The 15,991-nt window shown below is 43.0% G+C and overlaps 1 protein-coding gene across 7 annotated transcripts in view; it reads right to left on the reverse strand.

The window, feature by feature from the left end:
- LOC306942471 (zinc finger MYM-type protein 4-like) overlaps window positions 1-15,991 on the reverse strand; it is a 63,433-nt gene that overhangs the window by 2,969 nt on the left and 44,473 nt on the right. For 5 of the 7 annotated variants that reach the window (XM_079528375.1, XM_079528374.1, XM_079528376.1 and 2 more), the window contains 11 exons: window positions 15,469-15,512; window positions 14,759-14,903; window positions 6,753-6,892; window positions 5,919-6,042; window positions 4,441-4,728; window positions 4,094-4,173; window positions 3,821-3,950; window positions 3,302-3,453; window positions 2,400-2,514; window positions 1,261-1,512; window positions 361-442 (listed from right to left, as the gene is read on the reverse strand). In XM_079528375.1, coding sequence (XP_079384501.1) covers window positions 361-442; window positions 1,261-1,512; window positions 2,400-2,514; window positions 3,302-3,453; window positions 3,821-3,950; window positions 4,094-4,173; window positions 4,441-4,728; window positions 5,919-6,042; window positions 6,753-6,892; window positions 14,759-14,903; window positions 15,469-15,512 — 1,552 coding nt within the window. Of the gene's footprint in view, window positions 1-360; window positions 443-1,260; window positions 1,513-2,399; window positions 2,515-3,301; window positions 3,454-3,820; window positions 3,951-4,093; window positions 4,174-4,440; window positions 4,729-5,918; window positions 6,043-6,752; window positions 6,893-12,266; window positions 12,421-13,169; window positions 13,707-14,758; window positions 14,904-15,468; window positions 15,513-15,991 lie in introns of those variants that run through there. The other 2 variants (XM_079528379.1, XM_079528378.1) reach the window with 2 other exon arrangements.

Here is a 15,991-nt window from a genome sequence, read left to right on the forward strand (position 1 = left end):
CTTAACTTAAACAAAAAACTTTTTAAAAAAAAACCTAAAAAAGAAACACGCACGCACGCACACATACACACACTGAAAAAAACTTGAAAAAACATTTAATTTAAAAAAACTTAACTTAAAAAAAACCTTAAAAAGTACGTAATTTATTCTAATTGTTGTTATTGCAATTTACGAGCTGCGTTCGCTTCCCGCGTTTGCGCGTCTTACTTGTGTATGTATCTGTGTATCTTAAGTGCGTATGTATGGCATTTTATGTTAGCATTATGGTTAAGTTTGTCTGCCGTCACTGATGTGTGAGTGTGTGTGTGTGTGGGCGTGCGTGCGTGCGTGCGTGTGTGTGTGCATGTGCGCATGCCTCACCATCTAGACATGTAGAACTCATAGAGTCTGACAGGACAGTGGAGAGGGCTGCTGATGTTCTCTGGTATCTCCAGGTCTCCTTCTGGGAACAGCACCAATAATGTGTAATCACAGAAAAAGAGACAGCATTATAAGGTTTGTATATAATATGTACTGAACAACACAAGTATTGTATGGTGATTCGTGACGTATTGTATATTATATTGTTGCTAGTCTTGCGTGGCCAGACTGTTGCCTCTCGCAATTTTCAAATGCTTCCGGCATACAGTCTGGAGAACGGAAGCTCTGATCATGAGTAAGCAATGAAGTTTAATCTTTACAGTCGCGCAAATCTATCCTAATATAAATCTAAATCATCTACGCATATATAGCTGGCTGCTTAGCAGAAATGTAAATGTAAAAATCTCAAAAATATATTTTCGTGAACGGAAATGACAGCTTCCTTACTCAGAGTCCTTACTGTAGTTCCAGACTCTATATAGAGGGTATGCACATGCGTAAAGGGAATGGCAAATTGAGTGGCAAAGTTAGTGAAAAAGTGAGTTTAATCTCGTTTAACGTCGTTTAATGCAATCAAACTTTTCTGCTTGAATGTATGGGCTGTCAAGGCCAGAAAGTCGTTTTTTTACCCTCTATAGCATTGGGATATTGTGGAATAGTTGTCTGGCTACACAAGACTATATTGTTGCTGTCGGGCAGAAACCTCAAACCTCTTATCTCTACATTTTAACTTTGTGTTTTTCCGTAAATGAACGCCTTATTTGATCGCACTACACTGTCACTACAGCAGTACCAACATTTTATTCAATTCAGTTTTGACATAGAGGTTTCCAAGAACAAGCCCAAAGTCACTTGTAATAAGCGGACAATGGCAACACTGCTTCTCTCAGCATCATCCACCTGTAGCCTCGTGGCCTGCCGTGGCTCCGCGGCGGTGCTGGAGGTAGAGGGTCTTGCCCCGGTGGCTGCAGGGCCTGGAGCTCCGCGTGAAGTTGGCAAAGGACAGCTGCTGGTGCTGTGCCAGCGTGGTGAAGCGGAAGGCCTTGGTGCAGAAGAAGAGCAGCGTGTTGAGGAGCACCACGGGCGAGTAGGCCCCCAGCTGCTTGCAGTCCCACAGGTAGGCCTCCTGCACGCGCGACGGCATCAGGCCGCCTGGTGGAAGGAAGGGCAGAACAAAAAGTACCGTCGCAGGTCAGTGCTTCTCAAAGTGGTGTCCGGGGAACCCCATGGGTCCCTGAGGGGGTTCCAGGGGGTCCTCCAGCTAAATTAGTTAATATAGCATCACAATCACTGTCTTTAACATATATATATATACACAATATTGTTTTTCCTTTACCGTATTTACCCAGGGTAGTAGTTGAGTACAAGTGCAACGCCCTGCATATACATCATTTATTTGAAAATAGCTGATCTACAAGACTGTAGCATTGATTTAACTGTCTGACCAATGACATCATCAGTAGGGAGTTTTGGTAAGTTCAAATTACATTTAGATTTGTTTTTATGCAAAAGCAATATCCCCATCAATGTCATTGGTAGGCAGGATTCTGAACTGTTCATAGCCCCCAAGTGAGTAGAAGGAAGTTGTACTATCTTCCAGTATAATGAGCTTTAGTAAGGAGCAGTTATATGAAGATGAGGTTGACTGGGTGCAGTGCTCCGTCAAGCACAAACTAAAATTAAATACAAAGAAAGTAGATACACACACAGTGTTTAACCCATTTTGGGCGGGAACCCCTTTTGGTGTTAGCATTATGTTATGCCTTAGCTATTGAAAAATAGCAGATCTACAAGCTCATAGCGCGCCACCGAGTGGCGCGCTACGAGCTTGTAGGTCTGCTATTTTTGAAAAATCGAAGAACGACTGACATAGAAACATAGCTTTTTCAGAAAAAGTATCGTGAGCAAAATCAGACGTTCTACAACTTTTTCAGAATTGAATGGAAACATAATAATGCTCACGACAGCCAATCGGTGCTACAGAAAATAAAGGGGGAAATGAATCCCTCCAAGGAAATGGAGAAATCAGCATACAGTACCACTGGGTAGCAGTTCAGGCTTCCAATGTTGCAGCATGTTGGCGATCTCCAAGGAAAACTGACTGTACAGCTCATCCGTGAATATGTTCTCTATGCGGCCCTTCTCAAACAGGTACTGCAGAGAAAGGGAGACACAGATTGGATGATGACATATTATCTTAAAACTATTTAGACTCCCTCATATGTCCAAAACTGTTACTTTTCAGGATTCAAATTCCAAAATAGCAATAATAAGCTCTTCGAGCCTGTATATCTGCTACTTTTTATGCTTTTGTGTGACGCTGTAGGGCATCAATTTGTGAGGTGGGGCAACAGCAGGGGTAGATCGGCCGCTTGGGAACCGGAAGGTTCCTAGTTCGATCCCAGGCTCCCCCAGAGTTAGTGCAGAAGTGTCCTTGAGCAAGACTTGTGGTGCCTTGCATGGTTTCCTCCGCCATTGGTGTATGAATGTGTGTGTAAATGGGTGAATGGAATCGCTTTGGATAAAGGCGCTATATCAGTGGTTCTCAACCAGTAGTCCGGGACCACCAGTGACCCTTGAGTCGAATAAATAATGGACCTTGATATGAAAAGGGTTGAAAACCACTGCACTATATAAATGCACCATTTATGAAAAAAATCACACCCGTGTGAACTGAGTGGTGCAAGGTCTTATATAGCCTGATCAGCTGTGGTCTGACGTAATGTCAGTGACCATAGTAACCATGCTCATTCTTTTGAGGGACAGGTACACAAACACACACACGGGTACTAACAAAGCCAGTTGTTGGAGTGGTTTGCACCACTAAAAAAAACACGAGAGGTTTCTGCCCAACAGCAACTATTGAATGAGGATTGAGTGTGTGTGTGTGTGTGTGTGTGTGTGTGTGTGTGTGTGTGCGCGCGCTCCCGTGTTCCTGTACCTTCTGTATCCCCAGACAGAGGTAGAAGATGCTGTCAGCCGAGTACGTGCCTCCGTTGGGCCGCCGGACGTCTTTGATGAAGCGACACAGAGCGTAGCTCAGCTCTGAAGCATCACACTGAAGAATGTCCTCCTTAACAGCTGGTGTATGGGCTGGAGGAAGAGAGACCACACCGTGAAGCCATCACATTCTCATGTCTCACACCGTGACAAATAAAGATCTCATCTTATCACAGAACAGAACAATACCAGTAGTTCTCAAACCTTTTTCATGTCAACGACCCCCAAATTAATATGTATTTGGCTGCGGAAAATTTCAGGAACCCCCAGATACAGATATACAAGCTCAAGTGGCGCACTGTGAGCTTGCATTTCTGGCTGCTATTTATTATTTGGATTAATGTGTTTTGCTGGGGGCCTTCTGGAACACCCCAAAACGACCCACCCCACTTTGAGAACCACTGGAACAAACACAGCATAGCACAGAATCAGTTTGTGCACTCCAGTCCAGTCCACTCACAGCTCCGGGGTTCTGTGTCAGCGTGTGCGTTGTGCCTCTGCACCCAGCTGCCCCAGGCTTTGATCCCATACAAGTGGTTCAGTTTGGGACGGGTTGACAGGGCACTGCGGTCCAAAACTCGCCTCTTACCCTGAATTGACATGAGAGAAAAGATACAGATAACAACCGATCACTCCAGGCTATTATTCTAAATGTGACAGCTGGCTTAACTGCTTTAAGTCAGTGGAAGATACTGTCGTAGGATGACAACAGAGGTCACTGAATATGTCATACCCGTTTTCGGCTATGAGAGCTATCCCTCGTTCTCTTTAATCCTCGCCGACTGGGAGCAGACTGATCCAGATCATACCGCTCTGGAAAGAGACATACCGGTCAAGGTGAAGATATAGTAGGAATGATCTTAAAATGTCTATTTCACTGGAATTAGCAACTGAGAAAGTTAAAAGCAACTTCTGTAATTATTATACACGTCTGAAGTCAACTTTCCTCTATTATGCAAACCTAGCTAATTTCAAATCAAACCTTATCGAATCTATTTAATCTGAGTGGGTTTTGAACTTTCACAGGTCCTGTGCGGCTTATTAAGGTAAAACATAAAAAATATATCACTTGTCGCTCACCAGGTGAAAGGTCTGATTCCAAGTCCATCATTGGGGACAAGGGGGGCTGTTGATCCACGCTGGTGCTGGAGGTGTTGTCGTCTGTCCCGTGGCTGTGCTCCGTCTGTGTGCTCTTCACGGGGTCTCCTGGTGTGGTCATCGTGAGTGTGTCCTTAGACTCTGTGCTCTCCTCTTCATGCGCGGTGGTCCTGCGTGGGTCAGCTTGTCCTGCATTCCCCTCAGTTTGAGAGTCCTCACTGTCCAAGAGAAGACGAGTAACTGCCTCTCCACTGTGTGTACTCACTTGGTCTGAGACAAGCGACACACACACACACACACACACACACACACACACACACACACACACACACACACACACACACACACACACACACACACACACACACACACACACACACACACACACACACACACACACACACACACACACACACACACACACACACACACACACACACACACACACACACCCGACGTTTGTAGCTGCTGCAAAAGCTACAAATACATCACACTAGGCCTGGAATTTTATCATTTTAGCGGCAAGGCCAGTTGGCCTTTGGTGTTGCCAATTCTTTGAAGACACAAAAAACAAAGGCAAAATATCAGAGCAGCCAACCAGCCAACCATCAACTAAAACCAGGATAAAGTCCACGGATATTATGAATTGAACTGGGTTAAGGATGATTTTATTTTAAATTAAACAGCATGAAATAAATTCATAAAAGGGGCTATTTATTTAGCAAAAATAGGCCAAACAAGGTGGCCTTTAAATTCCTGCCCTGGTACAGTATAGTGCTATCTCCTCTCCATATTTCATACTGAAACAATGTACTAAAACCTGTCTGTGCAAACCTCATTGTACCTTAGTGTTCTTTTCCCTCAGTGCGATATTACTGTTCATTACCAAAATATATTCTCAGAAAATCTAGCTCAACATTCTGTTCTTTTACAGTTATTCTTTGCTAGATTTGTGTTAAACCATAAACAGAAATAGCCCCGTTTTCCAACGCTTCAACCTACCACTGGTTACGTGGCGCAGCGTTTCACTTGATGTTGTCTAACAAGAATTCAGAATATCAACAAAAGTCACTGTTGTCTAAAATCTGTATTGCCAGAAAAGAGGCCGAGTGTGAAATCAGCTGGGGCAATATGTGGGTGTGATCGGACGTAGAATACGCACATCGACAGGCTGGGTGCTGGGCTAAAGAGCTATGTGGGTGTGGCATCAAAGCCACTGTGGCCGCTGAATAATAATGTTTAGAAGGGCATAAGGCCAAACTGAAGCACGACCACGCCCCTTATGGCCCACATGGAAGCACTGTCTTGCATCACACACAAGCATATTATGCGTGTATCACTCAAAGCTATTACTCAACACTCAACAGATTACAGGTTTAAGGTTACTGAGGGACAGCCATTCAGTTCTGGACCTCACAACTTGGGACCTTGCAATAGCCAGAATTCCTTGTAGACCTCACCTCCACGGGAGACAATCTTCTTGTCCCTCTCCATCCCCTTTTCCACCTCAGCCAAGGGCTCCCACTGGACAGCGGCATCTCTCATTTCCTTTATATTATGTGGCAGCACCAGGGGCACTGGAACCTGGGGAAGAAGGATCCGAGGAAAGAACAGACGTGTTAGCCCAGACGTGCACCAATCCACAAACTGTTTGCAGGGATGAGTCTCGTGCAAAGCAGTGTTGATTTCGGGACATAGGTTGGGACATAGCTGTTCCTTGGAGTGGTTGCACCACTTAAAAATGTTCCTTGACTACCTTTTTTCACTGATGAAAACTAAATGAAATCTCAGCTATGATGACTACAACTAAGACTAAAGATATTGACAATTGTGTCAACAAATAAAAACTAGACTAAATGTTAGGGAGGGGCTAGTGGAGAAGAGATCTAGTAGAAGTAAAAGATACGTAATTTTATGTTTGGTTGTGTACAGGTATCACTCTCATAAACTATAGAATCGTGCATTTCCCGTCAGTGTGTTGTTTGATCACCCCAAACATCACGATGACATCACGTGACATCATCACGGGTGGAGATCCCTGATGACCCCCCCATGCCAAACCGCCAGCGCTCGCCCAGCAGTCTGCTGTCACCCAGGCGGATATGTTGATCTGACCCCCCCATGTCTATAAAAATATAAATATCGGATCGGGAAAAATCGCTATCGGCAGATACTCAAAATCAAGTGATCGGCATCGGATCTGGAGCAAAGAAAAGTGATCGGGACATCCCTACCTAACTATGACTGAAACTAAATAAAACATCAACACTGGTAAGACACAGAGGAGCACGTACGGGCATCGGCATGGCCAGAGGAACCGGCGTGTACTGGGAGTACATGTTCATTGGCACAGGCACAAAGACAGGTACCGGGACTGGAACCATCACTAGCCTCACTTTCTCCACTCCGCCACAGGAGCGGCACTGGGACACACCTGGGAAATGAGACAAGAGGCGGACACAGACAGGAAAGAGGACTTGCTCACTATGGTGCCGCCCAGTTAAGGAGATGTTAGCCTCGATACCCAGGCTTTCATTTCCGTCTGCGCAACAAATGAAAGGAGATGTTATAGATGATCTACTGTACGGAATTATTTATGACTAAAATAACAAACGCGTGGCATTATCAGTCAGCATGTCTTGCTCAATTACACTTTGAGACCGTTTCCATTTACCTTTTGTCCGTCTGTGTCAAATGCATCATACAGTACATCTACCACAGGTGTTCTTAGTGGTATCACAGAGGTGACAGTGTACAGGAGAGGATCCTGGATGCAATACAGTGAGGCTAGAAATATTGGTCTGTCAAGTTACAGATCAGATCCCCATTGTAGTTGGTTTGAATGAGCAGAGAGAGATGGTCAGGTCAGATGGTTGCTCTCAATAATGCTCTCAAGAATGTCTTGCTTCAAAAACATTTGAAACACTTGCCAAAATGTGATGTCAGCACATTTGGGCAAGTTGCTATGGCCAAATTTAGCCCAATGAGTGTTTTATGCAAAACTAATGCTTGGAATGGATTCAGCATCATGAAAACCCCCTAGTTTGATATGTCACATGCTACTTAAAGCAAAAGGAAATTTAGAAAATATTGCCTTATAATAGGATGTCAATGGTGGCCATACTGTACAGGCCATTTTCAACACTTTCCCCTCAGACAATTCCAGGCAACCTTCTTTCTGTTATTCAGGATATATTGAAGATGCAAAACCAGCTGAGTTTGTTTTTTTTGCAATTAGTTAGAGGTTGATCCTGTATTTTCCATAGATTTCCTGTACTATACCCGTTTCGGCCTTCATCAGCGTCCACAGCGTTTTTAACCATTGCATTTTATGGAATAAAGGATTTTTTACTTGAACTGAACAGAGTTTCCCTGGACCTTCTTGAAGTTCACCACCTTCCTTTTTTCCACTGTGATTTTTACAAAGGAATTGAACATTAAAACTAACTTTTGTCCGGAAAGTAAAAAACCCTCTCCAAAGAGCACCTGTTTACTATATTTAAGGACCCACAAAGCGCTTCTTCTTTTATCAAGCCATAGGCTTTATTGGGTTTTAAATACTCTTAGACCTTGTATTGAACTCTACTTTCCTGTGTTTTATTCCCCTGAAAATTGTTAATGAAGTATTGAATCAATCAATCAATCAATCAAGCAGGGATACAACTTGTATGACTAGAGCCGATTGAGCCGATTCTACTCTATGGCTCCGAGACATGGACACTTTCAAAGAAACTAGAGAAACGGTTGGATGGCACTTACACCCTTCTAATGAGAGCGCAAAATCTGTCTTGGAAGAGCCGCCCATCGACTAATCTAATATACGGCAACCTTGCCCGTGTTTCTTCACTAGTCCGATCCAGAAGAACACAGTTTGCCGGCCACTGCTTCAGAGCTGACAATGAGGTTATATCTTCCCTTCTTCTCTGGAGTCCTGCCTCAAAGCAGACCAGAGGTAGAAAACTGTCGTTCCCTGATGTCATTGCTAGGGACACAGGCATCAGTAAGCAGGAACTGGGGATGGCAAATGGTAAATGGTCCATTTATATAGCACCTTTATCCAAGGCGCTTTACATAGATTGTGCATCAATTCACCCATTCACACACACATTCATACACCGATGGCGGCAGAAACCATGCAAGGCACTAGCCAGCACATCGGGAACAATTTGGGGTTCAGTGTCTTGCTCAAGGACACTTCGACACTAACTCTGGGGGAGCCCGGGTTCGAACAGGCAACCTTGCGGTTACGATCCAGCCACTCCACCCCTGAGCCACCGCTGCCAGTTCATGGCAATGAAGGACCGGAAAGTCTGGCGTGATATTGTGAAATCCACGATCTCGAACGCGATCTCGAACGCGATCCACGACCTCTGGGTCTGGTTCTCCAATCCAATGTGATTACAGTCTATGGTCATGTGTGGTTAAGCTTTAGTTTATTACTGAGACCTCAAAATGCCTGGTGCTCCTCAGAATCTCATTTTCCAGTAGGAAACAGGTAGTCAAGTCATGGGCCAGACACCTTCAAACCATCTACTTGTTTTTGTTTTCAACAGAACGACCAGGGTCTCGGCTTGTGAACTTCTAATATGACTTTGGGCATTATTTCGGTATAGAATGTTCTCTGTTGAATGATCTAGAGACTTTAATATTCTAATGTTCGTAAACTCATAAAACACTCATCGTGCATCTGTGCAAAGAATACAAGGACAGCAATACTATTCAGATTAATCAATTGATTTAATCTTTTCTTTTTTGTATCCGTTTCCACGAATTCGGAGAAAGGAGGGAAAAAAAGCAATTCTTAATTTTACACTGTCAAAATATCAAACATTCTTGGCACATTTAACAAACAATAACTTGGTTCTGTTAGGAATACAAAATAGAAATATGACAGATTTATTCAAAAAAAAAAAAAGACATCTCTGAAATCAAGCAATTTGTAAACATCTGTGGCTCAGAGCAATGCGGTACACGGTCTCCGTTAGAAAATCTACAACACTCCAGGTTTATGAGCATCAGACATTCAACTGAACAGCATTGTAGTGGCTATCTCAAAATGTAAGATGAGGCTTTAGCTGCATGGCCTGCACTCTGTGATTAATTTAATATTGCTGCACCTGTTTCAGTTCTACTACAGACCTCTCCATCATAGTATGCTCATCTGTACATTTTGTCTCAAGTAAGTACTTGCATAACAAGGACAGCTTGGAGGAACCAACCCCATTGCCATCTTCACTTCACTCACTCACCCAACCCTCATCCCTCCAATCTAATTCCCATTACCCCATACACACCAGCTCAGTGGCCTGTTGGTTAGAGTGTCCGCCCTGGGACTGGGAGGTCGGGGTTTGATCCCCGGCCGGGTCATACCAAAGACTGTGAAAAATGGGACCCAGTGCCTCCCTGCTTGGCACTCAGCATCAAGGGTTGGATTGAGGGTAAGGCCCTGCAACATACTAGCGTCATGTCCAGGGGGTGTACTTGTACATCAAGCTGCCTCAGAAACAGGAGATGGGCTCCTGCCGTATGGGCCTCATGGCTTGGCAAGGCTTACTACCACTATATGACTACCGTAGTGTTTTGGAGCCTGAAGACTAAAGACATAAAGAAAGACGGAAAGAAATATGCCCTAGTAAACACTATGTATATCAATGAGTAATATCACAATAGAGCGTCACAGTCCCGCCCCCTACCATGGACCAGGAAATGAATCCCAATGCATTTTTCCCATAGACATTTCAAAAAGTATATACAGGTTGAGTGAAGGTGTTTGTTAAAAGGCATTTTATCATGAGCACAGATTGTGTTTTTAATTGTTTATACTCGAACTGCATGACAAGTCTGTTTTTATCTGTTTGCAGAGAGCTGAAAGATTTTCAACTGGAGTGTTTGTTAGTGATTTTAGGAAGACATGTTTTGGTGGACACAGCCTCAATGCCTAACCTTTGATGACTTGCATATTGTCGCTGTCAGGTGGAAACCTTATGTCCAAAATGATTTTATATTAAAAAAGGAAAATAGTGAAAACAAGCTCAATGCATTGTGAGGTCTGATCTTATACTGTAGACAGTAGATCTGCTATTTTCACTACTTTTGTATGACACTCTTGTATGATAAAGTACATTCATTTTAAAACATAAGTTTGAAACATGGAGATGGACAAGGTTTCTGCCCAACAGCAATGATATTCTAGTTGTACTTTCCTGACATCAGTGATTGCCGACTGATTTATCAGTGATTGGTTTCAGCTAAAGCAACAAACGAGTGACAGCATAGTGTCCTTAACGTTTTAAGCAGAGGCCCCAATGAGCACATTTATTCCATCTCAAACGATATAATATGCCTTTCATAAAGAGGCTCCACCTTCAGTAAGGCTTCAAGTGAAACCTGCCGCAGTTTTATGAAACTCTGTAAACGCAGTTCTATCATACCTAATAATAAGGCTGAACCCACTGTACACAGCAACATGTTCTGTTCATCTAACTCTTGAGTGCACACAAGGACACACTCAAGAGTTCAAGTATTACTCAGGATTTTATTAAAATTGTATTAAACGATGAAAACTTAGTCACCGTGAACCCACATACAGTACATTACAAACACATAAAAAATACAATAAAATGAAATACAAATAAATACAAATTACATTGTAAATCACAAAATATTTCAGTTGTCGTGTTTGGAATCAGTTTCAATAGTTCCTTCAAGAGGTACATTTGGAACGTTCCCTTAATGTTCTGACATAATGTTCTGACCGTCTGTTACAATACTGTCTAAATAAACACAAATACCCTATTTATTTTCTTTTTATCAAAGCCCAGTGTACTAAAATACTACAACCCAAAAAATATGTTTATCTTTCTAAAGGTCCTCTTTAGCGATCTGCAGAATGGAACAGAAATGCGACAGGAATTAGTTCACCTGTAAATGTCCTGCTTTTCCCATGTGTAGCCCAGCAGGCTCTGCGAATAAATGCAGTCCTGGGTATACCAAAGGCGGCATGCCTGTTAACTGTCCCAGGTCATTTTCCAATAGCTTCGTTTGATTGGCTCGTCAGCAGACTTGAACGTGCATGACAACTTCCTGATGCGTTTCTGGCTCAAATCCACTGCAGACCTAATCAAACGCAGCCGTTTTAAAGAAGAAGAACCAGAACAAGAAACAGTATATGCCTCCTTCTGGTACGCTGACAGTGATGCACAGAGCATATTAGCATCTGTCTGCCAAGACAATGTGATGTCTATTGGTGAACAGGAGGCAGGAAACTATTCACATCAATTTCGACTATGTTCAGCAGTTCAAAATTCAAACTGGATGGAAATGAAAATGACTGGGATTGTGACGGTCAACTGAAGATAAATACACAAACAGAATCAAAGGGATTTTCTAATTTTATTTAGTGTTAATTAAATATCTCTATATTTATGATAATCCTTGCAAAATAGCATGTTTGTTCAGTAACTCTCTGGCTCTTTAGTAAACATAAAATACATATTCAGGTCAGGATAATAATTCTATCCACTCAGGGGAGAGAATTTATGTAGTACACAGAATAAACAAGTGAAATTGGAAGTGATGCAGCAAAAAAACAAACTCAAAACCAGAAACAAAATTTGAACATTAACATTTTTAGCTGATAAATGACCTTTGTGCGTTCATTCTCACTCATGATTGGTTAAATTTGGTATCCTAACCCGAATTATATTCCTTCTGTTTATTAAAGAACTGGAGAGACTGTTGGACCACTGTTACTGAACAAACACTATATAGCAATGAGTACTATTAGAATATAGAGCTTTACCTTTACATTCTTTTAGTTTTTTAACAAAAGTGAGGTCATAAAGGAGGATGTGGAAAAGAGTACACGTCATCCAGTTATCCCAGTAGTTTGTCATTCTTTCTCCGAGGACGATGTTGATAATGGCAGGCGTTCAGCCTCTCTGTTCAGGAGATCAGGAGACTCTGAAAAAAAAAAAAGACTCGGGTCACAAACACTTGACCCTCTTCAAAAGTCAGTCAGCTTACATGCAAGGTATAGGAATGTCCAATCATCAGTGATTACTTAAATGTCAAATGACGACAATAATAATTGAGTCGACTCCACACACCAACGACAAAGGTAAAGACGTCTTTTTTTAGCCTGAAAAACAGAAAAACCTGCCATTTGGGTTTATTATCAGAGGCATTTTAAACCTGCCCCTTGGAAATGCAGGTTCCACACAGAGATGCCAGACTAATATCTACGCAGTGATATTAGTCTGGCCATGCCAGGCTAGTCTTCATTTGAAAAGAGTTTAGATCCAGTGCAGATGGAAACGATTTTTTAAAGATGTTTTTGGGCCTTTTTTTTGCCTTTATTGATAGATTAACAGTAGTTTGACAGGAAAGGGGGAGAGAGATGGGGGAAGACACCCAGCAAAAGTCGCCGGGATTGGGATTCAAACCCGCGACACGCTGTCAGGCTGGATTACCAGCCAAGGTGCCTGGACCACTAGGCCAGCCCAGGCCGATGAAGTCTTTACTGTCGTTGGTGCGCGGGTTATAACGCTTTTTAATGTTGAATTACTTTTAGCTCACACCTTTTGTGCATCACTCACGCATGCACACGAAAAATAGAGATGAGGGAAGGAACAGACGAATTCTACTGTATTATAAATACCGTATGAACATACTTTTCAAATATTATGACATTAATGCAGACAACAGCTCACCCGGTGCTGGGTCCAGTTTGGTGGCTGTTGTGTACACCTGTTGGGTGTGGTAGAGCTCAAAGCAGGGGACAGGACACAGGCTGGGCACTCCCAGACAGGTCTTACAGTAGTACTGTGTCTGCGTCTCCTGGGCCTGTTGTTCACAAGCCCTCTCCTCCTTTTTCCTGTCCTCGCCTTCCTCCTCCTTCACCTTCTCCTCTTCCGCCACGTTTTGCCCTTCATCGCCACCTTCCATCACCTCCCTCCTCGGCTTCTTTCTCTCCTGCTCCTCCCCTCCCTCCTTCTCCACCTCCTCCTCCTCCTGCTCTACCCTCAACCGCTTGCAGTTCTTCGAGCAGACTTTGCATGCAGATTTGCTGTTCTTCGTCATGCCCAGGAAATGGCGTCCGGTGAAGCGCGCCGGCAAGGCATCTTCGTGCGGTTCCGCGCCTCCCGCCGCGCGTGACACTGTTGGGGAGGATGGCGTGGGCTCCACCACGGGCGGTCCAGCAGAGCGCGCGGGGCTAGCAAGCTCAGCTGGGGCGATCGTCGGATTGGCTGGTTGTGTGTGGTGGAGGAATGGGTGAGAGATGTTGTGGGATGGTTGTGAATTAGTTACAATGAACAGACAGCGCTGGGTGGGAAACCTATCGAAAATTCTCCACCATGAGAGATTCAAATGAACATTATGAAAAAAGTAAAATCAATATAGAGATATCAAAAACGTGCTTCATTACAACTTTGAACTAAGATGACTGCCACTGGAGTGTTGGCAAGGACTTCATCAATGTAACCGAGAAGTTACTGTTGCTTGCAGTGCGTGAATACTTTATCATCAGCAACTTTAAGGTAGAGGAAATGTTTGCAAACTTTCTGTGGCAACCTCTCTGATTCTCATTGTATTTCCTCGCCAAACAATCACATGTTAATGGAAGCCAGAATGACCATTCTATCCAATTAGGCGTTGTGTTCAGCATTTATCCAGATAGTGTATTTAGACACGAGTCCTGGGCATCCCGATTGTGGGCAAACTTTCTAAAAAAATATCTACAAGCTCACAGTGTTATCACATCAAGTTGTGAGCTTGTGGATCTACTATTTCCGTGCATATAGGGCTTGAGTGGTTAAAACAAATAGTCTATACTACTATGTCTATACTACAAAAGCTTCTACCTCAGAACCATGACTTTTTTATTTATTTATTTAACCTTTATTTAACCAGTAAAAACCACATTGAGACTGAAGTCTCTTTTACAAGTGTGAACTGGCCAAGACAAGAGGCAAAATAAGTGACACAGCTCTGCCAGTAACAAAACAACTAGAGGCAATGAAATCAAGTAATGCTGCTACAGCCATGTAGACATCCAACTTCTTCCTGATGCACTGCACATAAATGTGTATCACTGCTGTGCTTCCTCGGGAAGAAAACAAACTGTATTGTTCTTCCAGTCACAGGTAAGCTTCGTTTTGACATGAAGTGGGGGAAAAGGAAGTTTTGCGTTGTGCTTATTCCACCATACTTTGGAAAACGTAAGAAAACTGACACTGAAGAAGACCAAAGCTAAAATAATTTGAAGAACCCGAGGCTGGAATGTCTTCATTTGCGTTACCTGCTGCTGATTCTCTGGACAGAGGCTCAGTGTCTGGTGCGGCCAGCTCACACAGGGTTTCCTGGTCCACTGTGAAGGGGCGACACAGAACCGCCTTGTTCTTCATCTGACGTCGACGGGACATCGGATCGGTCTGGGTACTGGCCTGGACATATTACACATAAATGAAACAAAGCATTTCACAACATTATATCAGAACATTAGGATTACTGAACAGCAACAGTGAGTCTGGAAAGAACTGAAGCCCTTGCTCTTTTATTTTGTTCATCTTTTAAATTGTTGACATACAGTACATTTTATTGTATTAAAACTCCATGGTAGGACTAGCAATACTATGTAAGTCCAGTTGACATAATTTACATTGGGGTCACAGGAATAAGAACCAAACACACGTTATATAAGCAATAATATTAAATTAGTACACAGTAAAAAATACTCTTAATTTAACTCTTAGACTTTACAATTGTCCCTGGGTCCATTTGGTTACAATTGTACACTATCTGATTTAATAATAGTTACATTAAAAACAAGCACAAAAGGTGACACACAGACACACACACACACACACACACACACACACACACACACACACACACACACACACACACACACACACACACACACACACACACACACACACACACACACACACACACACACACACACACACACACACACACACACACACACACACACACACACACACTTACATTGTCAATGTTCTTGCCATGAGTGTTGGAGGGTGGAAGAGCTCCTACATGGACAAAGCAAAAAACAATCCCGTTAATGAACTCAATTCAGGATAAATATGACCTGACCTGCCAGAGTTTATTATTAGTATAGTTAGTATGGAAGCCCATGGTGCCGTTACTGAGGCCACCTTCACAGAGTTATTATTAGTATAGTTAGTATGGAAGCCCATGGTGCCGTTACTGAGGCCACCTTCACAGAGTTATTATTAGTATAGTTAGTATGGAAGCCCATGGTGCCGTTACTGAGGCCACCTTCACAGAGTTATTATTAGTATAGTTAGTATGGAAGCCCATGGTGCAGTTACTGAGGCCACCTTCACAGAGTTATTATTAGTATAGTTAGTATGGAAGCCCATGGTGGAGTTACTGAGGCCACCTTCACAGAGTTATTATTAGTATAGTTAGTATGGAAGCCCATGGTGGAGTTACTGAGGCCACCTTCACAGAGTTATTATTAGTATAGTTAGTATGGAAGCCCATG

Source organism: Electrona antarctica, assembly GCF_951216825.1.
Source record: "Electrona antarctica genome assembly, chromosome: 18".
NCBI classification, from domain to species: domain Eukaryota; kingdom Metazoa; phylum Chordata; class Actinopteri; order Myctophiformes; family Myctophidae; genus Electrona; species Electrona antarctica.